General features: G+C 42.0%; 1 protein-coding gene across 3 annotated transcripts in view; it reads left to right on the forward strand.

Annotated features, from left to right (window-relative positions):
* Positions 1 to 23548, forward strand: part of LOC130912301 (chemokine-like protein TAFA-1) — an 87403-nt gene extending 63855 nt beyond the window's left edge. Inside the window, exons 4-6 of one of the 3 annotated variants that reach the window (XM_057830296.1) lie at positions 17435 to 17559; positions 17703 to 17792; positions 22411 to 23546. In XM_057830296.1, coding sequence (XP_057686279.1) covers positions 17435 to 17559; positions 17703 to 17738 — 161 coding nt within the window. In that variant the 3' untranslated portion in view covers positions 17739 to 17792; positions 22411 to 23546. Of the gene's footprint in view, positions 1 to 17434; positions 17560 to 17702; positions 17793 to 22410 lie in introns of all 3 variants that reach the window. The other 2 variants (XM_057830295.1, XM_057830297.1) reach the window with 2 other exon arrangements.
* Positions 23549 to 26667: the final 3119 nt, after the last annotated feature.

The following is a 26667-nucleotide window of genomic DNA, read 5'->3' on the forward strand; positions in this document are numbered from 1 at the left end:
TAGTCGACTAATCTAATAATTTTCTTTTTTTTTGTTGTTTTTGTTTTACTAATTTAGCAATTAAATTTTTGTTGATGCTTATTAATTCACAAAACCATTTTGGAACACTTAAATTCTTTATTAAAGTACAAATAATCATGTAAATAACAATAATTAATCACAAATAATCAATGAGTTTAAATGCTGGTAGCATTTACTAGTGCAAAAGAATGAAAAGTAAATAGATTCAGAACACTGACTTTGCCTTTCCAATATAATTCAAAACAATTCTTTAAAAAATTCTAGCATTATTATTATAGTATACTAGTATATATAATAGTAATATAATAACTATATTAATTATTCATTGCCAATCATACTTGTCATAAAGAGTGTCATTTGAAAGCTATTCTTAGTGTAGAATCTGTATTCTGTAGTATTTACTCTACATATCATAATATTAATTCTGAAGTATGTGGGATTAACTCCAGAAATCTTTATTTGACGAACATTACATGCTTTTATTTTGAAATGTTCACTGGAGGTACGGTGGCTAAACCGCTAACCGAAAGCTTTACACTCCGTAAAAAAACATTCTTTATCATTGCTTGTGGTGTCACTAACAGATTTTTTTTTTTTTTTCTCGTTAGCAAATGCTGTTATCCAGCTGTTGAGTGTTATTGTATGACTGATTGGAACTGTACTGCATTGTTTCACCACAGGGTGTGCTGTCGTGTATTTTATGTTCAGAGTGAAGAAGAATAAAGTTAAAAGAGGCATTAGCAGCCTGTTCTCAACTTCTACCTCACTGTAGTGACGGGATCTGTCGTTCACTTGAGTAAACGAATCCATTCCGGTTCGTTCAGTAAAAGGATTCGTTCAAACAAATCGTTCAACGAATCGTTCGCCCCCCTCATCTCCCTCCCCGCCCAAACGAATCGTTCGGTTACTGAACGGGAAGTGACGTTGCCGAACGAATCACAAAAGACCGCTTCGCGGTATAACTGAACGGGAAGTGACATTGCTTGGTCCCTCCCTCTCTTGCACACAGGCACCGCTCGTCGTAGTTTCAGAAATGAGTGACAGGCGGTATTATTCAGCTTTCACAGACAGCCTCGTCTCCCTCCCTCCCGCTGCTGCAAAAGCGAGGGAGAACTTCCGCGTCGTCTGTCCTAGTTCTATGGGCTCAAAGTCATGGCTCGTGCTTGCATTTCGATTTAGGACACGGTTAAACATTTTCCTTTTGTGGGGGGGAGTGGGGGTTTGGGGTCGGGGGAGCACGGACTTTCTTTAGCATGTTCTTGATCACATATACAATGCTGCCGGTACCAGCCAACGCAGCATGCTTGCTGTCACGAAAATCGAAAGTTTAATTTCTAAATATGGAACGACCAACACATCATATTTACCTCTCGCTCTGTTGTATTTTTGTTTTTATGCTCATCACTATTATTTTAGGTCACTATTGTTAAAACTGAAGTGTAAATAGCTAGTTGTCAAATGTGCTGCTCTGAAATAAAAACAATACTACATTTTGATATTCGACAGTTTAATTGCAAATCAGTATTAAGATGATCGTATTGAATTTTTGCACTGGTATTAACAAATAAAATAATCCGGTCAGCTCCCCTGTCGCCCCCTCATCTCAGATCGTCAAATGCTGACGAGAAATAATTGTTTGCTCTTTACGATGTTGCCTTTCTACTCTCATTAGTCTGTTAAGAAAAATGTAGACATATTGCGACATCTCCCGTGTCCGCGTGCGTTGTTTTTGAGTAGCACATGATGGACGGATGGACATAATTTGTCAAATCAACCAACACCCGACACGCTGACACGGGAAAAAAAAAAAAAAAAAACAGTCGGAAAAAATTGACATGTATATACAGTTTCATTGCAAATCAGTATTATGGTGATAATACTAAATATTTTTACTGTGCGCATATGAGGTAAATATCGCTGCCATGAAGCCTCCATATAGAGACAGTTCTCTGCCCCCTTAACTGCCGTGCGTGCCGTCACGCGACCGCAGCTCACTTTTGCTTGCCTCGTAGCTACCCGTGTTTTTTTTTTTTTTTAGCTACCCATGTTTTAACTACTGTAAATTTGACAGTATGTTGTCAGTCATAGGTAGTCCCGAGTCTGTTGAGAAAAGTAGTACATTAAACCATGCTCGCTAGATTTGTTTGGTGTTTTGTCTGTTTGAGCATCATTTGATAGGCTCCACATTAACAAATATGTGACAAAGTCATTTCCTTCCATTTTTTGACTCGTTCACCGCACTACTGGAAAGTCAAGTTGGCAGCAAGCTAGGTCAGGAACCGGAGGACCGAGTCACTGAACGGGAAGTGACATAACTCAGTCTTGCCCCCTTGCGTGCACGCTGGCTGCTTATTGGCTACACGTGGAAGTGAGTGACAGACTTCCTGATTCTGTTTCCGCTCCCTCCCCTGCCCGCGATGAGGCTGGCGTCTGATTGGTCGTGTGTGATGTCAGAAGACGCAGCCACTTGCTCAACGCCCTCCCACGCAGCGAACAAGCCCTAACTTCATAGAACGAATCAGTGCAGATGGTGATTAGTTCGGTCTCGTTCACCCAAACAATTCGTTCAAAAAGACCGAATCGTTCGCGACCGATACAACACTACCTCACTGCACTTTGGCTCTCATGGAGAGCACATTTGCTCGTGTATTCGAAATAAACGATAGCCAACGTGCAAAGTAGCAAGTGAGCAGTAAAAATAGCGAGCTTAGCAGCATGAAAAACGCGGGAGCGCTAAGTGAAGCTAACAAACAGCTAAGCGGAGCTAAGCGATGCTAAACGGAGCTAAGCGAAGCTAAATGAAGCTAAGCGACTGATACTCAGTCCGTCGTCGTGGAAAAGTCCATTGTAGTGCGTGTGTGGGGGGGAGAGATAATATAAATGCAGCATTCAAATGGCCTTCTTTTTTTTTTTTTTTTATTTGTTTGTTTGGTATGCTGACATAATTATACATGACGAATAGTTGGGGGTGCTGCTGAATCCAGTGGCCCAAGCCCCAACGAGCAAGGGCGGCTGGTTGCGGGCCCCTTACTGGTTGGGGGCCTAAGGCGATCGCCTACTTCACCTGAATAGTAGCTCCGCCTATGCAAGTAAGCCTGACGTTTCACCATGTACAATACAAGATAGATGGCAAGTCTGCCTGGTCTTCTGTTGCTCCGGCTGGAAATTGATATTAGAGGTAAGGCTACAGCACAGACTGAATCTTAAAGACCCAATCACAGAAGCACCGATGTGACATAAACCCAATGCGACTCACGCTGTCAGATGTAGTCAATTTGCCGTTGACATAGAATCATGGTATTAGTGTCGGGATAAACAGTTCAATTGAGGGAACGAATCCAATACAATTCTTTCAGTAAAAAGATTCTTTCAAACGAATCGTTTCACGCATCGTTTGCCCCTCCCCCCATAACTCAGTCTTGCCCTCTGCCTGCACACTGGCTGCTTATTGGCCACACGAGGAAGTGAGTGACAGACTCTCCGATTCTGTTTCCGCTCCCTACCCTGCTTGCGATAAGGCTGGCGTCTGATTGGTTCTGCACGATGTCAGACGCTGCTGCTTGCTCTCAACGCCGTCCCACGCAAGTCCTAATTTCCTTAAAGACCAAATGTGAAGTAATTCCATAAAATGCCAAATAGGGTCACAATTAAAGTAATTAAACATTGTCCAACAAATAAAGCATGAAAAAAATAATTTATATGTTGTATTTTTGACAAAATAATCGCGTTTCCGAAGTTCGAGCCTGAAAGGGGACGAACCCGGAAGTGACACGTCACACCGAGAACAGCGATGACAGCGCTCCATACGGCCACCATACAAAGCCCTTCAAACAATGATTCAAACAGCGATATAAGCGACAGATCGAGCGCAAGTGAGGAGATCCAAGTTTTTGAAGAGTTGGAGGAAGAGGAGGAGGTTGGAATTTTATGTTGGACCGTACGTTGTATTAGCCAGACGCTAATCAGGATGCAAACAATGTGCCCAGACTACCTGACATGAAATTGAGACAAGACCCATCGAGATTACAAGATTGGTAAGCTTTAGGCTGTTATTATTTTTATGTTTTGAAGCATGTCACGTAAATAAACCACCTACTATTGCCTGGGATAAAAGAAAAGTTTTGACAAATCCCTGATCGTGTTGTGGAATGAGCGGTGCAGGCTAGCGAAGTTAGCTTTTGTTTGCCTGACGTGTTTCGGCGAACACTTCCGCTTTCGGACCCTCTGACATGGGCGGGGGTGTTCGCCGAGGCATGTTAGGTGTATATACCATAGGGTGACCAAACGTCCTCTTTTGCCCGGACAAGTCCTACTTTCACGTAGTGTCCTTGTGGTTCGGGCGGGTTTTATAAATTCATAAAAATGTCCGGTTTTTTGATTTTTCACGGGACCAATTTGAAGAGAATCCTTCCGACCGCTGGGTGGCAGCAGTTGACGTGGCTCCTACGAGAATGGAGGGAAGTAGTAGTTCTTCTTGTTTTGGTTGGCAGTTTACCCCTATCATGAGGCCTTACCGCCATCTACTGGGTTGACGATTTGGCCACAATGCCAGAAGTTGTTTTTTTTAATGATAAATACGTATATAATGGCAACTGTTGACTTCTGTCGGAGCTTTGACTGTAAAATCCCGTTTGGTGTCGCATCGGCGCGCTGCCGATGATTGTAAACTTTTATAGCAAAGTTTGATTTTTGCCTCAGCTAGCTATCAGTAAGCTAAACCGCGCTAGGCATTATGGGAAACATAGTTTTGAACTGCTACGTTTGGAAACATGCTGATTGAATAGTTTGTCAGTTTATTTCGGTTTTTGTTTGTTTGCAATCTAGAACATTGAATGAGAACATCAATTGAATGGGAATAACAATTTGTCAAGGACAATTGTCGTGATAGTAATTTATAAAAATGTTTAGTTGGCACATAGCCTACTGTGTGTATGTGTATTGACTGGACTACATTTCTATGGGTCTGCATTATATATATATATATTATTATTATTATTATTTTAAGTCATTATTTATTTTTTATCAAACTGCATTTTTCCCATCCAGAGTGAGGGGGCACACTTTAAATATATTAAAGTGATATAGGTATCTTTGAGTGAACTTCGAGTAAAATTCAAGTATCTTGAGGCCGGGCTGAGGCTGGGCTGAGTGTCCTCTTTTTTAGAAATCAAAATATGGTCACCCTAATATACCACCTACTATTGCCTGGGATAAAAGAAAAGTTTTGACGAATTTATAAGTGTAGGCAAAATGAACTCAATACAACTATGATCGGGGATTGCCATGAGTTTGCTTCTGCTGTTTATTCCACAACACGATCAGGGTTTTGCCTCGAAGTACCTTTCAGCTAGCGTCACTACCTTCTGCTGTTCATTCCACAACAGCTAGCAGCTCTGCTTTGACAAAGTCATCAGTCATCTATCCAAAAATCACACTTACTTTTTTGCAAATCCTTGATCGTAAGCAGACCAGTTGATGAAGCAGGCATCTTCGAAGTGTTTATAGCAGAGAACACTACTCGATGATGGCGTGAAATTCATTTGTTTCGTGCGAACGAAAGATGTCCATTTAAGTGCCCCGCTATCCTTTGGCCACTCATACAACTTTTCTTTAAATTGAAAACAATACATCGCCACACACCGCCGTGGCATCTTACCGAGAAGCAATGCAACAATACTGTGTGTATGACGGACTTCCCTCGCAGTTGTCGGTGTGACGTCATTTCCGAAGATTTCCAAAGGTTGTCGAAGAAAAGCATTTTCGTTGTCAAGGGCGTTGCTATGGGTTAAACAAAGAATCTGGAAGGGTTGCGTTAAAAAGAATAACGAAAATATGCTTATAATTGTTTAGCCATTGATATTATTCAAAAACATGGTTGGCCAACCTTACTTCACATTTGGTCTTTAAGAACGAATCAGTGCAGCAGCTAATTTATTCGGTCGCATTGCTCCAAACGACCGACACAACACTACATGGTATTCAGTCAAATCGTACCAGCGCACTCGTAAACAGTTACTGCCGGTTTTCTGGGTAAAAACTAAGCATACATGGTGTATTGTCGTTTACGATACTGACTTTTGAAAAGACAACAAACGCTAAAAGTCCGTTTAAGTCGATTTGCAAAGGTAAGATCTGCTTTTGACTTGTTCTGACAGCAGAGCGTATGTGCAAAATTTGTTCTGGTGTTTTCCCATGTTGCGAACAAGACTTTACGTAGTAAAAGCAATAGCAGCACGCTGAAAAAGTACCATCGGGTCCCCTACAGCAGTGGTCCCATACAACCGGGCCGCGACCGGTACTGGTCCGTGCCACATTTGCTACCAGGCCGCAGAGAAATAAATGATTTATTATCGACTGCAATTTGGCCTGTGGTTCTTGACACATCATTATTCCTGTGTACTTTATAGATTAATGCAAGTAAAGATTTGTAAAGGTCGCCATCGAGTGGTTGGCCACAATTACAAGGGTGTTTGGACACCTATTGCAGCCCAGCGCCAGTCAATGTAAAATGTGACTTTAGCTGCTGTTGGCTGTGTGCTGCGGGCGGCGATGTCTTTGGACAGCTTTTTTACCGGGAAAAGGCCACCTGCTGAGCCAGAAGAGGAGCCTACAACCAGGTCCATTCTGCATAATATGTGGCTAAAAGCTAGCAAACGAGGAAACAAAAGCGAATGCACTGAGAGCATCATACCTCTTGGCGAACCGTATTGCTAAAGCTAAGAAACCTTTCACGATTGGAGAAGAACTCATTATGCTTGCGACCACGGATGTTTGCCGACAAGTTTTAGGAGAGGCCGCTGTTAAAAAAAACGTTTCAGTGAATGGTGAGTGACATTTTCCCTGCATTTAATATCTGTTTTTAGTCTCGACGTGTTATTTTATATTTACTGTCATTTTCTGCCACACATTGCCGGTTGGTGAAAAAAGGGCCCACATTACACCGGTCCGTGGTGCAAAAAAGGTTGGGGACCACTGCCCTATAGCACCCACTTCGTCAAATATATGGTAGAAAAAAAAAACACGTGACGGCACAACACTTTCCAAAACGCCCATGAGTGCAAAAAAGATTGGCCTTCGATTCCCTTCATAACGCATCACAAAGTCTCGCCTTGCGTGCTGTGATTTGTCAGTCAATATCAGACCGGAGTGGGAAACATGTTGAAACCACAGAAGACAAGACTGACTTGCCATATATCTTGTACATAGCGAAAGTCAGGCGAATGTTTTACTGCAGCTCACAGTGACAGAGGGCTAGTCCATTTAGTCTGAGAGGGCTGACAGCAGTTATTCTCAGTCAGAATGGATTGAATGTCTGTCGCCATCAATGGCAGCCAATTTATTTATTGATGAATAACATTAAAGCCATTTGTTGATGTATTTCGTCAGTTTCAGTGTTATAAGTGGTAATATGCCATAGTTACTGTGTGGTCAATTTAAAAATATTTTGATTTTAAAGCAACTCTGGTTCGTCTATCACTGTGGATAGCTGCTTCTGAGTTAATTAAATACTATGAATGTAAAGCCGAGGGCATGTTTGAACACACTAATATTTGAACATGCACAAGCTTCTACTGTATATCAAGTCTTATAAAAGCCCATTCCCTTTAAGAAGCCAAGCAAACACCTGTGCAGCATTAGCTCCCAAAATCTCTTTTTCACCAAGTTAAGTCGGCTTGAGTATACCGTATTGGCCCGAATATTAGACGGTGTTTTTTGCATTGAAATACGATTGAAAAAGACTGCGTCGTTTTATATTCGCGGTCTAGACATTATACCCATTCACGACGCTAGATGGCGCCAGATATCATTGAAGCAGTGTTCTGTTATGACAGATCTCAGCTACTCTCCCCATTCACGACGCTAGATGGCGCCAGATATCATTGAAGCGATGTTCTGTCGTGATAGATCTCAGCTACTCTGAAGTTTAACCAGCTTGTATTATTTTATTGCAATGTTTTTCCTTATTCAGATTTGTTTCAAGACTACAGTTACAGTTACACTTCACTTTGGTAGGTCATGCAGTTATTGCAATTTTGTTGTTTTATCCCAATAGATTGGTTTATTTACATTTCAAAAACCAGAAGCCATTCATTTACGAATGTGATTGCACTTTAGTTTACATATTTAAATGTTCAGATATTAAGATTTGAATGAGGCAAAATAACATGCTTTTTCTCTCAAATGTATTGTTACAATCATTTGTTTCAGATGTACTGTAATTATTTTCTGTATAAAAATTAATTTGGTGTTCAAAAAGTCTTTTTTCAAACTTGAGTCTTGAAAAAGAGGGGGTCGTCTTATTATCAGACCCGGTGGCATGGGCGGGCATTAGGGGGCCGTGCCCGCCCTGAGGGACGGCCGTGCCCACCCTAGCTCGATTAAACTGAATTGTGTAATGTTTTTTTTAATCTTCCACAAAAACATACACCCACGGAGAGGATGAACCCTACATTCCAGTGTTTTTCAACCAATTGTGCCGCCACCGTGAGAGATCGCCAGGTGTGCCGCGAGAAATTATCCAATGTCGCTTTTTTTTTAACATCGTCGGGCAAAGTTGCAGTAGGAAGGAAGGAGTAAGCAAAAAGTTCTCGATTGTGTGCAGACGAGTCGTGTTGCGTTCAAGAGCTGCTCGGATTTCTAGCCATCAGCCACCTTGCTCTCCGCAACAATGTGGACCCCAGCACGTCTACTGTTCATTATTTGACTCGTCAAGTGTCGATATACACAAAAGTGTCCTTTTCATTTTATCCATATGTGACGACCGTTGATCCTCCCTCTTTGTTTTATTCCAACACATTATCGAGGACAGCAAGGTGGGAGAGGGCTAGAAAACCGAGCAGTTATTGAACGCGACACGAGCGGCTATCTAGCGCCATGGCGCCATACAAGCTTAAACGTCATCTCCAAATAAACGCCTGTCGCTTCAGAACAAGTCGATGGACTATTTTGTACGCCTTCGTGAAAACACAGAGAAATGCGCAACTTTTTTGAGAAAAACTACAAAGGTAAATAAGAGCCCTGAAAGCCAGTTACTTTGTTGCTAAATCCCAAAAGTCCCAAACTGTGGCAGAGACGTTAACACTACCTGCCTGCAAAGCCATTGTCAGCGAAACGACCTGCACTGATGTGCTTAAAGACGTTGCTCAAGTCCCCTGTCTGATAGTTTTTCAAGCCTAATTGCTAAACGTTTCACACTGAGTAAGTACAAATACTGAGAAATTGTTTTATAATTAAATATACTGTACGGAAAGTAATTTTGGAACATTTTGGTGTGGTGTGCCGCGAGATTTTTTCCAACGTAAAAACGTCCCGTGACTCAGATAAGGTTGAAAAACACTACTCTAGTCATCCTATCTTGATTGGTCCTCATTCAATTCAACCAATCTGAGCAGCGAATGTAGGCAATTTCTAGCCAATCACAGATAAGGGGGGCGGGCTGAGTAGCCGGCCATTGGGTACTTCGATTGGATAGGGATTGCTCCGGTTACAGAACGGCTCCTCTGTTGCTAATTCAAATTGGAATGGACATACTGGACTGTCTCAGAAAATTAGAATACACAATATTCTAATTTTCTGAGACAGTCCTGTACATTAATCCACCATTTAAAGCAGGGGTGTCCAAACTTTTTGCAAAGGGGACCAGATTTGGCGTGGTAAAAATGTGGGGGGCCGACCTTGGCTGACGTCCTTTACATAGAACAATATACAGGACTGTCTCAGAAAATTAGAATATTGTGTATTCTAATTTTCTGAGACAGTCCAGTACGTGTTTTTTTTTCAAGAAACTAAAGACGAACTCAAGCCATGACAAAGACGCGGCCGAAAGTCAACATGAAGGGATAGTGCTGCCACCTCCTGCAGTTACACTGACTGACACTTTCATCAGGAAATATAACGGGTAAAAACGCCACTGTTACGGCTAAATTTACGTTGAAGAAGTGTGCCCCCCCCAAAAAAAATGTAATGCCCCCCCTGTAATTTCTTTCTGCAGCCGGGTCTGCTTATATTCGGGCCAATATGGTAGTTATAAAAATAGTGCACCATCACTGTTTCATCATTGGTCCACAAAACAAAGAAAATATAAAAAAATGTTTCCGAGCTTTTCAAGTTGATCAATATTGCGCGAAAACATCAGACGACTCCTGTGGAGAAAATTGTACCATGTTGGCAGGAAATTTTCTAAGTACAACACTATAAAATACAGTAAGTGTCAATGACCCAAGGCGACTTTGTACAAGTCTGATGGTATGCTTTAGGCCCATTGTCCATTTGAAAGACCAATTTGGACCCAAGCTTTTTCGTACTGTCTCCAGATGTTGATTTAATATTTCTATGTAATGTTCTTTCCCTATGATGGGAAAGGTTGGTTTTGGTTTGTGAAGTGCACCGGTCCCTTCCTAAGCAAATCAACCCCACAACATGATGCCAACATCAAATCATTTCACCGTTGGGATGGTGTTCTCAGGCTTGCAAGCGTTGCCCTTTTCCATACAAACAATGGTAATCATTGTGGGGAAAAAAGTTCAAATATAATTTTATCATACCACAGGCATAAGCGGATTTCAAGGGGGGGGGCTGCCTGGTTGGCCAAATTGTGTCATTGCATGAAATTGACTTTCCTATATATATAAAAGTTGTAAAGCAATAAAACTGCAACAAAAGTGAATGAAATGGACAAAAAAATATATTTTTAGAATGGGTCAAAATTATTTTTCAAACAGATCATGTGACTAGCACCTTTGGTGGTCATTTGCTTTGCATATACTGTAATTAAAAAAAAAATTAGGGGAGGGCAATTTTATTTTTCAAATGATTTTTTTCTTTGATCGAAAATGTTTTTTTTTTTTTTTTTTTTTTTATTGAAGCAACTTTTTTGGGATTGAATGATTTGGACACAAATGTCCTACCCATAATATGGCCCGAACACAAAAAGGATTGCTTTAATCAAAGAAAACTTTTTCAATGAAAAATTAAGTGTTCAAATGCAAACTTTTCAATCTCAAACATTTTTTCGTATCCAAAAACGTTTTCTATGATTGAATTTTTTTTTTTTGATTGAAGTGATTTTCTCCCCCGTTAGTCATCACCTTATCGTGGTGAAGGGGTTTGCGTGTCCCAATGATCCTAGGAGCTATGTTGTCTGGGGCTTTAAGCCCCTGGCAGTGTCACCCATGGCAAACAGGTCCGAGGTGAGAGGCCAGACTAAGCATGGCTCAAAATGACCCCTTATGATGAAAAAAATAAATGAACTCCAGTTTCCCTTGCCCGGACGCGGGTTACCGGGGCCGCCCTCTGGAGCCAGGCCTGGAGGTGGGGCTCGAAGGCAAGCGTCTGGTGGCCGGGCCTGTCCCCATGGGGCCCGGCCGGGCACAGCCCAAAAAGGCAACATGGGTTCCCCTTCCCATGGGCTCACCACCTGTGGGAGGGGCCAAAGGGGTCAGGTGCGCAGAGAGTTGGGCGGCAGCCAAAGGCGGGGGCCTTGGCTGTCCAACCCCAAACTGCAGAAGCTAACTCTTGGGACATGGAATGTCACCTCTCTGGCAGGAAAGGAGCCTGAGCTGGTGTGTGAGGCAGAGAAGTTCCGAATAGATATAGTCGGACTCTCCTCCACACACAGCTTGGGTTCTGGTACTAATCCTCTCGAGAGGGGTTGGACTCTCTTCCACTCTGGAGTTGCCCACGGTGAGAGGCGCCGAGCAGGTGTGGGCAGACTTATTGCCCCCCGGCTTGATTCCTGTACGTTGGGGTTTACCCCGGTAGACGAGAGGGTAGCCTCCCTCCGCCTTCGGGTGTGGGGACGGGTTCTGACTGTTGTTTGCGCTTATGCACCGAACAGCAGCTCAGAATACCCATCCTTTTTTGGAATCCTTGGAGGGTGTGCTGGAGAGCGCCCCCTCTGGGGACTCCCTCGTTCTACTGGGGGACTTTAACGCTCACATGGGCAATGACAGTGAGACCTGGAGGGGCGTGATTGGGAGGAACGGCCCCCCTGATCAGAACCCGAGTGGTGTTCTGTTATTGGACTCCTGTGCTCGTCATGGTTTGTCCATAACGAACACCATGTTCAAACATAGGGGTGTCCATATGTGCACTTGGCACCAGGACACCCTAGGCCGCAGTTCAATGATCGACTTTGTAATCGTTTCATCGGACTTGCGGCCACATGTTTTGGACACTCGGGTGAAGAGAGGGGCGGAGCTGTCAACTGATCACCACCTGGTGGTGTGTTGGCTCCGATGGCGGGGGAAGTTGCTGGCCAGACCTGGCAGGCCCAAACGTATTGTGAGGGTCTGCTGGGAACGTCTGGCGGAATCCCCTGTCAGAAAGAGTTTCAGCACCCACCTCCGGCAGAACTTCTCCCTTGTCTCGGGGGAGGTGGGGGACATTGAGTCCGAGTGGGCCATGTTCCGCACCTCCATTGTTGAGGCGGCCGATCGGAGCTGTGGCCGTAAGGTGGTTGGTGCCTGTCGTGGCGGCAATCCCCAAACCCTACTGTCGTGGCTGACACGCCTCTACAACATCGCGTGGACATTGGGGACAGTGCCTCTGGATTGGCAGATCGGGGTGGTGGTCCCCCTTTTTAAAAAGGGGACCGGAGGGTGTGTTCCAATTATAGTGGGATCACACGCCTCAGCCTCCCCAGTAAAGTCTATTCAGGGGTGCTGGAGAGGAAGGTCCGTCGGAAAGTCGAATCTCGGATTCAGGAGGAGCAGTGTGGTTTTCGTCCCAGCTCTACACCCTCGGCAGGATCCTCGAGGGTGCATGGGAGTTTGCCCAACCAGTCTACATGTGTTTTATGGATTTGGAGAAGGCATTCGACCGTGTGCCTAGGGGAGTCCTGTGGAGGGTGCTCCGGGAGTACGGGGTGCGGAGCCCCTTGGTAAGGGCTGTTCGGTCCCTGTACGACCGGTGTCAGAGTCTGGTCCGTATTGCCAGCAGTAAGTCAAATTCGTTCCCAGTGAGGATTGGACACCGCCAAGGCTGCCCTTTGTCTCCGATTCTGTTCATAATTTTTATGGACAGAATTTCTAGGCGCAGCCGAAGCGTTGAGGGTGTCCAGTTTGGTGGCCTCAGCACTGCATCTCTGCTTTTTGCAGATGATGTGGTGCTGTTGGCTTCATCAAGCCGTGACCTCCAACTCTCACTGGGGCGGTTCGCAGCCGAGTGTGAAGCAGTTGGGATGAAGATCAGCACCTCCAAATCCGAGACCATGGTCCTGAGCCGGAAAAGGGTGGCATGCCCTCTCCGGGTCGGGGATGAGATCCTGCCCCAAGTGGAGGAGTTCAAGTATCTAGGGGTCTTGTTCACGAGTGAGGGTGGGAGGGAGCGGGAGATTGACTGGCGGATCGGTGCAGCGTCTGCAGTGATGCGGACTCTGCACCGGTCCGTTGTGGTGAAGAAGGAACTGAGCCAAAAGGCGAAGCTCTCGATTTATCGGTCGATCTACGTTCCTACCCTCACCTATGGTCACGAGCTGTGGGTCGTGACCGAAAGAACAAGATCCCGGATACAAGCGGCCGAAATGAGTTTCCTCCGCAGGGTGTCCGGGCTCTCCCTTAGAGATAGGGTGAGAAGCTCGGTCATCCGGGAGGGGCTTGGTGTTGAGCCGCTACTCCTCCGCGTTGAGAGGAGCCAGTTGAGGTGGCTCGGGCATCTGGTTCGGATGCTTCCTGGACGCCTCCCTGGAGAGGTGTTCCGGGCATGTCCCATCGGCGGGAGGCCCCAGGGTCGACCCAGGACACGCTGGAGAGACTATGTCACTCGGCTGGCCTGGGAACGCCTTGGAATCCCGCCGGAGGAGCTGGCTGAAGTGGCAGGGGAAAGGGAAGTCTGGGCTTCCCTGCTAAAGCTGCTGCCCCCGCGACCCGACCCCAGACTAAGTGGAAGATAATGGATGGATGGATGGATGAAGTGATTTTTTTTTTGTGAAAATATATATTTTTTTGAAGCAACTTATTTTTTGATTGAATAATGAAGACAAAAAACATTCATTCATTCATTCATTCATTTACCATGCCGCTTTTCCTCACGAGGGTCGCGGAGGTGCTGGAGCCTATCCCAGCTAACTACGGGCAGTAGGCAGGGGACATCCTGAACTGGTTGCCAGCCAATCGCAGGGCACAAGGAGACATACAACCATTCACGCATACACTCATACCTACGGACAATTTAGAGTGTTCAATCAACCTACCATGCATGTTTTTGGGATGTGGGAGGAAACCGGAGTCCCCGGAGGAAACCCACGCAGGCACGGGGAGAACATGCAAACTCCACACAGGAAGGCCGAAGCCCAGGATTGAACCCTTGATCTCAGAACTGTGAGGCAGACGTGCTAACCACTCAGCCACCGTGCCGACAAAAAACATCTTAGCCAAAATGTGGCCCAAACACAAATCAACATTGCTTCAATCAAAAAAAAAAAAAAAAAAAAATTCAGTCAAAGAAAAATAGCTGTTACATGCATTGTTTTGAGTTTCAAATTTATTTTGGCATTTTCTGATTGAAGCGACTTTTTTATTTTGATTGAAAATATATATTTTGATTGCAGCAACTTTTTTTCTATTGAAGTAACTTTTTATATTGAATAATAATATGGCTCCGCCCAGGGGATACAAATTTTGACTGGGGTAACTACATTGGCACGACTCCGGCTGGCGTACCTTATTCAATGGATGACGATCTTGGCTAAAAGTATTGACTAAGCAGCCTCATTTAGAATTCCCCTCAAGAATGATGGGAAACAGAAAACGCTCAACTTGTCAACTTATTATTATAAATATTCTTGTAAGTTAATTTTATTGCTGACATTGTGTTTCAGGGTCATTACCATGTTGCCCCCCCCCCGCCCCAAAAGGCAAACTCCGCCTATGACCATTGGGTGTGTCTCTTAAAATGACTTTTTCCCTATGTGCATTTGCGACTTTGCAACTTTTGTGTTTTCCTAATGGAACAATGTCTTTTTCCAGCCAGTGTAGTCAAGTACCAAATTGATACAATATTCTGTAATAATATCACTGATAGTGACACTACAATTTGAACTGAAAGTCCTCTGTACGTAAATTAGCCGTTCGGAAGACAGATGCCAAAAACGTGTGCTTAGCCATCAGTTGACATCACCTGTTCACTAAATGTCAATGTGTATTAGGAAAGTTGACTCCTGAACAATTTGACTATAATTGGTTCTAAGCCTGTCGCAATATGCAATAATTCCATTTATCGCGCGATATATAAAAATGAAGGCGGTAATTTTTCCGCTGCGATTTATCGCCTCACGTGCACGTGTGTGCGCGCGTGCGGCAGACGTGCTGTTAAAAGTTCGTTACCAACTGCGCAAAATGCATCTTCGTTCCAGGCCCGGCAAAAACTAGCGCCAGAGCCAATCGTTCCCATTATATCCTATTGTTCAACGTATACCGGCCGCGTCAGAGCTCCGGAGTGACTGTGGACCATCTATGGCGCGCCGGTGTTGTTGACGTGTGGGCGCTGCCGTCAGGAGTGACATTTCATGCGGGGCGGCTATTTTTCGGCACAACGCTGGATATTTACAACGAAGTCCGCCAAAATATTGTTACCGACTTGGCTGCTACGAATAACCTCACTTTGACAACGAACAGCTGAATGAAATTAAGAGTGCTGTGCTTCAAACTCGTCCTGTTTATGAAAGCCGTCACATGCTGGTGTTGTGTAGTAATGAGCAGACTTGACTTCAGCGGCGCTTGCTACCTTTTTCAATGCGCGGTTGCGCGCACACACTAGATATCATGAAATGGCAAACTAGATGTGCTATGTGCTACGTCCCATGCCATTGGCTACGTGAGCCCAGATTGATTATGGGACATGTAGTCCATATACTACATCGATGAATTCTAGTCATTTGTCACATGAGGTTAAGAAGGCCAAATCAATCCATACCAGTGACTATAGATAATGTTGCAAATATTGTTAATTCAGTACGTGACACAGATGGATTCGGACCATAAATAGGATGTCTTGCTCATGTAGTAAACCTAGCTGCTAAGAGAGCTGTAGCAATCAACGGTGTGCCCTGCCTCACTTTACAAACAGTAAAGATTGTTCTCAGCACTTTTATACAATTTTTTTTCATATCAGTAAGAAGTAAGCACGTAAATATTATGCACTAAAATGCATGTTTATATGATGGCAATTTAATTTGTGCTCGTTAGCAAAAAAAAACAAAACAAAACAAAAAAAAACAAAAAACAAAAAAAAAAATACAACTGTTATTTTTTTTACAGAGCATTAAATGTATTGAATCGGATCGAAAATCGTGTCCCCCGTATCAAAATTCGTACCGAACCATGACTTAACTGTATCGTTTTATCCCTATGGAACACCATTGCAGAAGCTATGACGGGAAATGTTTTCATTTTCCTAAATGCTTAAGTTATTAAGTGCAATTTTTTTTTTTTTTTTTAAACACATTTTATTTATTCTGTGTTTCTGTGCGGTAGCAATATTATTGTTTTTTACTTAAGAGGCAGGGTCTATTGTTTTTAGTTGTGATTTCTTAAAAAGTATATTTGAATTTAAGAGTAAATATTTATCGTGTTTAAATGGGTGTACTTGATCTATTGATATATACTGTATTCGCACTGTGTTATTGTAAATTGGTTTTAAAAAATTGGGGGGGGCGCAATAATATCGCATATCGCAATAATTTATGAGAATAATTATCGCACACTAAAATTTGTTATCGCGACAGGCCTAATTGGTTCAACACTTAGCGAAGAGAGAAGTCTGCACAGGAAAATATACACAGAATCAAAACCCTTTTTCAGATCAAATGACGTTTCTCTGGCTTTCTCTCTCATTTTACAGCCGGTTTCTATGTGAAGTGCACCACAGGCAAAAGTAGAAAAGCAACAACGAGTGGGAAATATTGAATGCGCAGCTTGTTGATGTACAATTATGTTGTACCCGCTTTGTCAAATGTCTGCTACACACTCCTCACACCAAAAGGGCAGACTGTCAATTGCGAAGTATCTCATAGACAGCTCGCCTTGTGAATCTGTTTCCCAAATATTTTTCCAGTCTTCAGGTAGAGCTGCAGCACTGCAAAATCAGTCAATCTCAGCTTTAATAGACATACTATAACTCATTATGCACCATTTTCTGTCTACTAGCCCTGTATTTAAGTCAATTTTCTTTCCCAGTGGCACAAATGTGGTCTGCGTTTTTCCCACTCATTCCATGAAAAGTATTACTTTCACTCGCCCACCTAATCATTAAAGCTGCAAAGCATGTACAGTACAAGAAAAATGACTGGGCAGGTTACGTACTGCCAACTTGGGGAGCAAAAAAAAATCCCTTTATTTTTAAAGTGTCTGGCTTGAGCTGGATTTGCAGTTTGTTCGACACCTCTATTACTGTCTCTTGTCTTTGCTGCCTGTAGCGTCCATTGTAATTGGAAGGTGGTGGTGTGAGATGGAGCCTTGCCTGGAGGGAGAAGAATGCAAGACGCTCCCTGACAACTCAGGCTGGATGTGCTATGCAGGCAACAAGATCAAAACCACCAGGGTAAGATAACCTCGCTTGACCGCAGGAAACAACGTTAAGGCAGAGGAATGTACCATGGCCAGTAAAATGCTTTAGCATGGAATTCTATCGGTGGATATGACAGTCTTACTAATGACAATATTACCCTAATACCCCATCTCTAGAACACTCAGCCATACCCGACGTCATCGACGTACTGAAGCTTTGCAAGAGGCTTACAATTGAGCATTGTCAGCGCGAAGGCTGAATGGCAGGTAAGTTTTTGCACTAAAATGAATCTATGTTAGAATAATTTAGAGCATACATATACAGTATATGGATGTACTCCACCGATGATTCTCAAAATGTTGTACGAGTACCACCAGCAATATGCGAGCGTCCTCTTGTAGAACATGAAAAAAAGAATTAAGTAAAACTTTAAACTGCCTTAACTTTTTTTTTTGCACATTTTTTTTACTACTGTCCAGTTTTATTCAACTTTAAGGTACATTTATTTTTCCAAATATTTACCTAGTTAAAATCTACCTGTAGTATAATTTCATTGAATCCTTATTAAGTATAGTTATTCACTGATATCAAATGAAACCTCTGCTTCATTGTTCAGAATTATGTTTATCTTAATTCATTTGTGATTGAAGATTTCAACCTTTGACGCACAGTATTTTATTTTTGGCCATGTTGCTGGTAATTGAAGAGCTCGATATTTTTTGGGTGGTACTTAAGTGTAAACAGTTTGAGAAACATTGTACTAACCCAGTGTTTCTTAACCTGGGTTCGATCGAACCCGAGAGGTTCAGTGAATCGGTCTCAGGGGTTCGGTGGAGCCTCTGCTGTTGAGGACAAGACACACCAACCAATCATGTCTATATGCAATGGCATACCCCGCATGGCCATCACTGGCTGCAGATGATCACGTGAAATCGCTTGGCCAATCAGTGCTGCAAAGAATTTAGTGCACTCAGGAGCAGTGTTGGGCACGTTGCTTTAAAAAAGTAATTAGTTATAGTTACTCACTACTTCTTCCAAAAAGTAACTGAGTTAGTAACTGAATTACTCTATAGTAAAGTAACTAGTTACCAGGGAAAGTAATTATTTCCGTTACTTTAAAAAGAAGTTGTTGTATGTCAAAGAATTTGAAATTTTCTGAGCAGTATTCAAGTCAGTTGAATAGAGAACAACAGACAGGTAGTTGTGTTATAGAACCTTGTAATATTTGTTGCACCTCACCAGCAACAGAGTTATACTACACTTGAAGTGCAACAAAAATAAAAAGTAAACGATATAATAAAATAACAATCAGCAGTAAACAATATAAAGTGAGTTTAATCAATTAAATCTAACTCTCACAACCTGAGACAACTGGTCAAGTAGACATAGCCTACTGTACTTCAAGTATTTTGACTTGAAATAGTGTTTATATCTCCACCTCGTAAAGGACAAATTTTCCTCTGAATACTCTGCCATCATATCCCTCTGCATCTGTTTTGCGTGTGTGTGTTTGCCACACGCGCTGTTCCGGTTTGTGTGTGAAAACACCGGCTCTGATTTACTTACTATGACACATGACTCTAACCCTCAGCCAGTCACAATCACTTCCATCGCATCTATCCAGGTGGTGCATTCAGGTAGCCTCATCAAAAACAGAAACATTAGCAAGCTTTGGAAAGCATTATCTAATTGAACAAACAGCCTGGAGTCATAAGAAGTACGTACTGTAATATTCTGATACAGAATTATCCGAGGCTATTCTCGTACCTGAACGCACCCCAAGTCTTTGATGATACATAAACAGGGCAGAGAAGACTTGCTACGGCTGGTAGTTTCTTCAATTTATTCAGGGTAAATAACACACCGCTTTTGACCGTCAGTAACGGTAACGGCGTTGTAACGGCGGAAGAAATAATTAGTTAGATTACCCGGTTACTGAAAAAATAACGCCGTTACGTAACGGCGTTATTTTTTTTTTTTTATATATATAACAGCGTTTTTCCCAACACTGCTTAGGAGCAATACAACGTCTGAAAGTCATCGTAGTACGTCGTATAATTACTTTCTCCACATTTCAATCCATACTAACTATGTCGAGCAAAAAGAAAGTGGTCGGACGAATATATACAATCTGGATTCTCATGTATCACGTAACAGGATGGGAATCAGCATCCTTGCTGCATGATTCGCAATGCCAAATTGGGCAACTCTAGCCTTGCACCGGCAAAACTAAAGGAACACTTTGAGAAGCTGCATGGAGTTGGGGAATATAAGAACACAACGTTTGGTGAATTCAAGGTGAAAAGAGCTAAATTCGAAGATAAGGCCACTCTGCCTGCTCTTTGATTCGTAACCATTAACAAACTGATCCTCACAACATCATAAAGTTGCGTACCTGATCGCAAAGCAGGTATGTAATTTGTTGTGAGTTCATGCACTATGTTGGTTTTGTTCTGCATGGTTCATTTTGTGCTCCAGTAGAAAAACTATGTCTTGAATTTGAACAAAAATCATATTTTATTTAATACTAAAGTAGGGTTCGGTGAATGCGCATATGAAACTGGTGGGGTTCGGTAGCACCGAGAAGGGTAAGAACTAGGGATGGGAATCGAAATCCGATTCCAATTCAGAACCGGTTCCGAGTGTTTCGAGGCCTCGACATCACAGTGAAAAAGCCTTAACAATCCCTTTAACGATCCCTAAAGACGCATACTGCGTCGTGACGTGTTTTGTTGTCCAGACGCATCAAACTAGCATGGCGCCAAGAACCACTCGCTCCAAAGTTTGGCTACACTTCACCAGGAAAAAGGGTGAAAATGAAAGGTTAAGATAGTTTAGCAGGAGCGTTGCCGCCGTAAACATAACAATGACGTAGGTTCGAACGCTCGAAAGTGTGTCTTCACTTCACGAGGAAAAATTACAACAAAGCGACTTGCAGTCATTGCGAGATGGAAATAACTGCATCCGGAGGGAATAGACTGCACTGTCCTCACCGAGACGCTAAAGCTCAGTCCTGGCTATACAGCTAGCTAAACTCCCAAATGACGATGCAGAAGACGTTGGTATAATTTGCTGACTTTATTCAACCATCACTTGAAACTAAAAATAGAAATTAAACAAATCAATTTCGTCCCCAATAACAAACAGGTTTGCATCAACGTAAATCAGCGATGATTAGCTGCTAACACAGTCATAACAAACAGTTAGCATGCGTTCGCTAGCATTAGCACATCGTTTAAACCACTACACAACTGGATTTAAGTGTCCGATCGCGAGTGGAAACACACAACAACAACACAGAAGATGATACATACAGGCGTTGGCTCTGCGGATATTTTACAAACATTAACAAAGAACGTAGGCTCGTGGCAGTGTTTCCCTTTCTCACTAACTCGCTCACTGGCTTGGATGCGGCATTTCTTCTTCTTCGCGTGAGGAAGCGCAAGGGCGCCACCGCTTGAGGGTGAAAGCGCCATAAAAACTAAAAGGCATGCATTTCAATGTACTGGTAAATAAAAACAGGGGTCCCCAAACTACGGCCCGCGTCTCCATATTTAGTCCGGCCCCCTGAACAATTACAAAGAGCATTTTGAATTTTTTTTGTTTTTTTCTCCCTCAGTACTGTTATTTATTTCCAGGCCTTTTTCAGTGAATAACTCAGAGAGGGTTATTTGGTTATTATCTATTTAATTAATAGTGCTATTATTATTTATTATTATTATATTATATTATTATTTTTATTTTATTTACTTTTGTTCCGGGAAGAATCCACAGAGGGTTATTTGATTGTGGCTTTCTGAAAAACAATAATTTTTTTACATTTACGCACTCCTGCAATCGTCACACTTTTTCTGTTACAAACTGACCCCGGGCTCTCATCAGAGAAGGGAAAAGTTATTTGGCCCTCACAGGAAAAAGTTTGGGGACATTGCTGAAGGCAGAACAACGACCTATATGCCAAAATATACCAATATGTTTTATTTCTATTAGAAAATGTTTCAGTAAAATGTTACACATTCTTGTGCATTTGCCACTTATTGCCACAGTTAACATCGAGGCTTTGGGCCTCTTTTGACCTCGTTGTGAATTTGTAAGGTTGTGACTTCTGATTAAACAAACTTGATGCCAATCAAAATGTTTGTTCTTCTTTTTCCCGAAATTACAATCGATAAGAGAATAGATAAAGAATCGAATCGTTAAGCAATATTGATAATGGAATCGGAATCGTAAAAATCTTATCAATTCCCATCCCTAGTAAGAACCATTGTACTAACCTTTACATTTGCTACATTGAGATCTAAAAGCTGTGTCAATGAATTTTGCATTCCACCTAGTATTTGGATGACAATTTCTTGAGGGGATTGTTGAGCAATGTGCGACAGAGTCACATTTTAAAAGTAAAAATTAACAATAAGCATGATCATTTGATCATTGCTGCCAATATACTGATCACATTTTAAAATTTGTTTCTTTGCACCTTCAGATATATTGATTGATGTCTTGATAAACGAGTGACTTGACTTGTTAGTTTTACAACTTGTCATTTCACTGATGTTTTGCTGTGGCTTACTTGCAGAAATTTGAGATACAAGCACTGTGTAGAGGCAACAGATACCGCTTCGCAACGAAAAGCAGTTAGGCAGAAACATAAGATTTTTTTTCCTGGTCAAAACTTAAGCCCAAAAATGCACCCGTGTAGCAATCTGACTCAAATGTCTTTGAACAAATTATTTGACATGCGTGATGTTTAATTAAAAGTTTGATATAGTTTCTCCTGATTAATGTAACAAGGTGAACAACAGACCAGGACTTTGCTTGACAGGGATTCCCGTAATGACACCATAATGTAACTATTCCAGTAAGTGTTGTTTCTCCTCCTTTCAGCGTTTTCAAAGGACCAAGCAACAAGCATCCAACAAACTTTCCATTGTTTTAAGACATGATTCCAGTGTATAAAGTTGTAGAATACATAATGCGCATCCCGCTCAAGGCTGCTGACTCTACGGATGCTCCGGGCTGCCTGCGGGATCATCAACATCATCGTAACCTTGTTACAAATATAATTTCATCACTTTTGCAAAACTTGGAGACGAGACGTCAAATCAGGAGATCGTCTCGCTCACTTCAGCAGACGTCAGTCTACTGGCGAGCCCGGGGCCAGAGAGGAGACAGTAAATGAGTTGACAGCCCTCAGGGTTTTCTTTTTTAAGCATTGTGTGAGGACAACATTTGTACATAAACTCTTTGTGTTTTAATGTGCAAAACAGTTTTATTTCTGGTGGAGCCCTGAATGAGGAGCTTAAGAAGAAGAATTGGAGGTGTCTTACAATTTAAACCTGTGTGTCTTGATGCTGTACATTTGTTTCTCTGGTCCCTGTATGCCTTTGACCACCTCTTCAACAGCTTTACCAGTCCAACTTGGTAACACATCAAAGACCCTGATAAATAATCTTGACTTGCCAAATACGTGATACCACTAGGTTGTTTTCGACACTTGAAATGCCTTATTTGTGTCAAATCATTCAAATGATGATATTGTACATATGAAGCCATATGTTGATGAAATGTGATGAAATGTCATTAAAGTCATTGTACCTGTAGGTGAATACTCAGTGTATCGTTGCATGAGCCAAGCAGACTTTTCATGAATACTGTATGTGTTTCGGGAAGTGATGATTTACAGAAATAGTCTGACATTTGGCGGAGATAGGCCTTCTATTTCCTGTCACTTTCCTGCCAAAAGATGCTGCTGATGAAAAGCTTGATATGCTCATATCGGCTTGGCGTAAAGACCAAAGCAGCGGCAAAACCTGGGCTCATTGAAAAAAGAGAACAATCTTTGCCTTGGATTTGCTGCTTCTGCTCTAAAAATTATTTTTATTTCCTTCCTGAGCAAAGGTCACCAACACCAAAAGTGACCAGTTATAAAACAATTTTAAAAACCACTCGGGATTAAAAAAAAAAAAAAAAGAACAAATTTGCTCACTTTACATTGATGATGGACTACTAGAATTTGGTCACAGCCAGTATTTATGAAGCAGATTTTCAGGTACAGTGCCTTGCAAAAGTATTCGGCCCCCTTGAATCTTGCAACCTTTCGCCACATTTCAGGCTTCAAACATAAAAATATGAAATATAATTTTTTTGTCAAGAATCAACAACAAGTGGGACACAATCGTGAAGTGGAACAACATTTATTGGATAATTTAAACTTTTTTAACAAATAAAAAACTGAAAAGTGGGGCGTGCAATATTATTCAGCCCCTTTACTTTCAGTGCAGCAAACTCACTCCAGAAGTTCAGTGAGGATCTCTGAATGATCCAATGTTGTCCTAAATGACCGATGATGATAAATAGAATCCACCTGTGTGTAATCAAGTCTCCGTATAAATGCACCTGCTCTGTGATAGTCTCAGGGTTCTGTTTAAAGTGCAGAGAGCATTATGAAAACCAAGGAACACACCAGGCAGGTCCGAGATACTGTTGTGGAGAAGTTTAAAGCCGGATTTGGATACGAAAAGATTTCCCAAGCTTTAAACATCTCAAGGAGCACTGTGCAAGCCATCATATTGAAATGGAAGGAGCATCAGACCACTGCAAATCTACCAAGACCCGGCCGTCCTTCCAAACTTTCTTCTCAAACAAGGAGAAAACTGATCAGAGATGCAGCCAAGAGGCCCATGATCACTCTGGATGAACTGCAGAGATCTACAGCTGAGGTGGGAGAGTCTGTCCATAGGACAACAATCAGTCGTACACTGCACAAATCTGGCCTTTATGGAAGAGTGGCAAGAAGAAAGCCATTTCTCAAAGATATCCATAAAAAGTCTCGTTTAAAGTTTGCCACAAGCCACCTGGGAGACACACCAAACATGTGGAAGAAGGTGCTCTGGTCAGATGAAACCAAAATTGAACTTTTTGGCCACAATGCAAAACAATATGTTTGGCGTAAAAGCAACACAGCTCATCACCCTGAACACACCATCCCCACTGTCAAACATGGTGGTGGCAGCATCATGGTTTGGGCCTGCTTTTCTTCAGCAGGGACAGGGAAGATGGTTAAAATTGACGGGAAGATGGATGCAGTCAAATACAGGAACATTCTGAAAGAAAACCTGTTGGTATCTGCACAAGACCTGAGACTGGGACGGAGATTTATCTTCCAACAGGACAATGATCCAAAACATAAAGCCAAATCTACAATGGAATGGTTCAAAAATAAACGTATCCAGGTGTTAGAATGGCCAAGTCAAAGTCCAGACCTGAATCCAATCGAGAATCTGTGGAAAGAGCTGAAGACTGCTGTTCACAAACATTCTCCATTCAACCTCATTGAGCTCGAGCTGTTTTGCAAGGAAGAATGGGCAAGAATGTCAGTCTCTCGATGTGCAAAACTGATAGAAACATACCCCAAGCGACTTGCAGCTGTAATTGGAGCAAAAGGTGGCGCTACAAAGTATTAACGCAAGGGGGCCGAATAATATTGCACGCCCCACTTTTCAGTTTTTTATTTGTTAAAAAAGTTTAAATTATCCAATCCGTTTTGTTCCACTTCACGATTGTGTCCCACTTGTTGTTGATTCTTGACAAAAAATTAAAATTTTATATCTTTATGTTTGAAGCCTGAAATGTGGCGAAAGGTTGCAAGGTTCAAGGGGGCCGAATACTTTTGCAAGGCACTGTATCTGCTATATGCATAAAGTCATGTGGAAGACCTTAAAAAACAGGCCGTGTCAACAGAATACAACGGGAGGAAATGTACATTATCACATCCACACACACATTCAAGGTCAGCACATACTACCCCTCCTCCCACACCCTTGTAACTTGCAGCACAATCGGTTGATGACATGATAACTTGAACCCATATAAATACGGTGTTATAATACAATCATATTAACGTGAAGATTTTTGCATTTTTAACGTAATAATTTCTTATTATGAAGTGATAAGTTTTGCGTTACAAAGTGGCAAGTTTCACATTTCAGTTTGAACAATTTTGTTTCAAAGTTTTGTTTTTTAAAACAACGTATTTCAAATATTGTTATCATTTTCTGGGTGTTATGCAATAATTTTCGCATTTTAAAATGGTAATTCCGTGTTCTAACATGTATAGTTTTTATGTTTTGATTTTGTCGACAATAATACATTGGAGTCCCATTTTGACTTGATACATTTCCATTATAACATGATAAGTTTTGAGCTATAATGTGATGTTTCGTATTCCAACTCGATACTTTTTGCATTATAACTTGATAAATTTTGCATTATTACGTGAAAGGTTTCGCATTTGAGCTTGATATTTTTTGCGTTATATTAACGTGATAAATTTTGTGTTTTAATACGGTATGTTTTGCATCTCATTGTGGTCATTTTTGCAATCCACTGTCATAATGTGATGAGTCTGATTTATAGTTCAAGTCATTGACAAAGTCCTTTTTTTTAATTTTCTGTATGAATCAAAGTTACTGTCTACGATCTGACTACTGTTCTATAATACTGTAAAGACAAAATAAGGTCAAGTGCTTTGAAATATATTTAAAACAAAGACACATATACTTACATAAGCCTCGCTCGTGACCGGAGCCAGAAGACACTGCTTCATTTTGTTTTGCCAGCAGTCCATCCTATCTAAACTTCCTTTTTTTAATGGTGTTGCAGCGATACACTTTTATCAGCATAGCTGTTACAAAATCCAACGTTAGGCTGCATACTACTTTAGTGTTTTCGATTGGTTCATCAACCTTGGTTCGATCGTACCTTAGAGATTGGATGAGTTGGTCTAAAGCAGTGGTCCCCAACCTTTATTGCACCACGGACTGGTGTGATGTGTGCCTATTTTTCACAGACTGGCAATGTGTGGCAGAAAAATCGAGTAAATATAAATGCAGGGAGTGCAGAAAAAATGTAACTCACCAGACGCTGACTAAATACTTTTTAACGGCGGCCTCTCCTAAAACTTGAGAGCAAATATCTCTGTACACAGACATAATAAGTTCTTTTCCAATCTTGAAAGGTTTCTTGGCTTAAGCATTACGGTTCGCCACGAGGTATGATGCTCTCAGAGCATTCCATTTTGGTGATGTGGTGGCCCTCAGTAATTGTTTCTGTCCCTCGTGCTGGCACTTTAAAAAAAAAAAA

Source organism: Corythoichthys intestinalis, chromosome 2, assembly GCF_030265065.1.
Source record: "Corythoichthys intestinalis isolate RoL2023-P3 chromosome 2, ASM3026506v1, whole genome shotgun sequence".
In the NCBI taxonomy this organism is placed as follows: Eukaryota; Metazoa; Chordata; class Actinopteri; order Syngnathiformes; family Syngnathidae; genus Corythoichthys; species Corythoichthys intestinalis.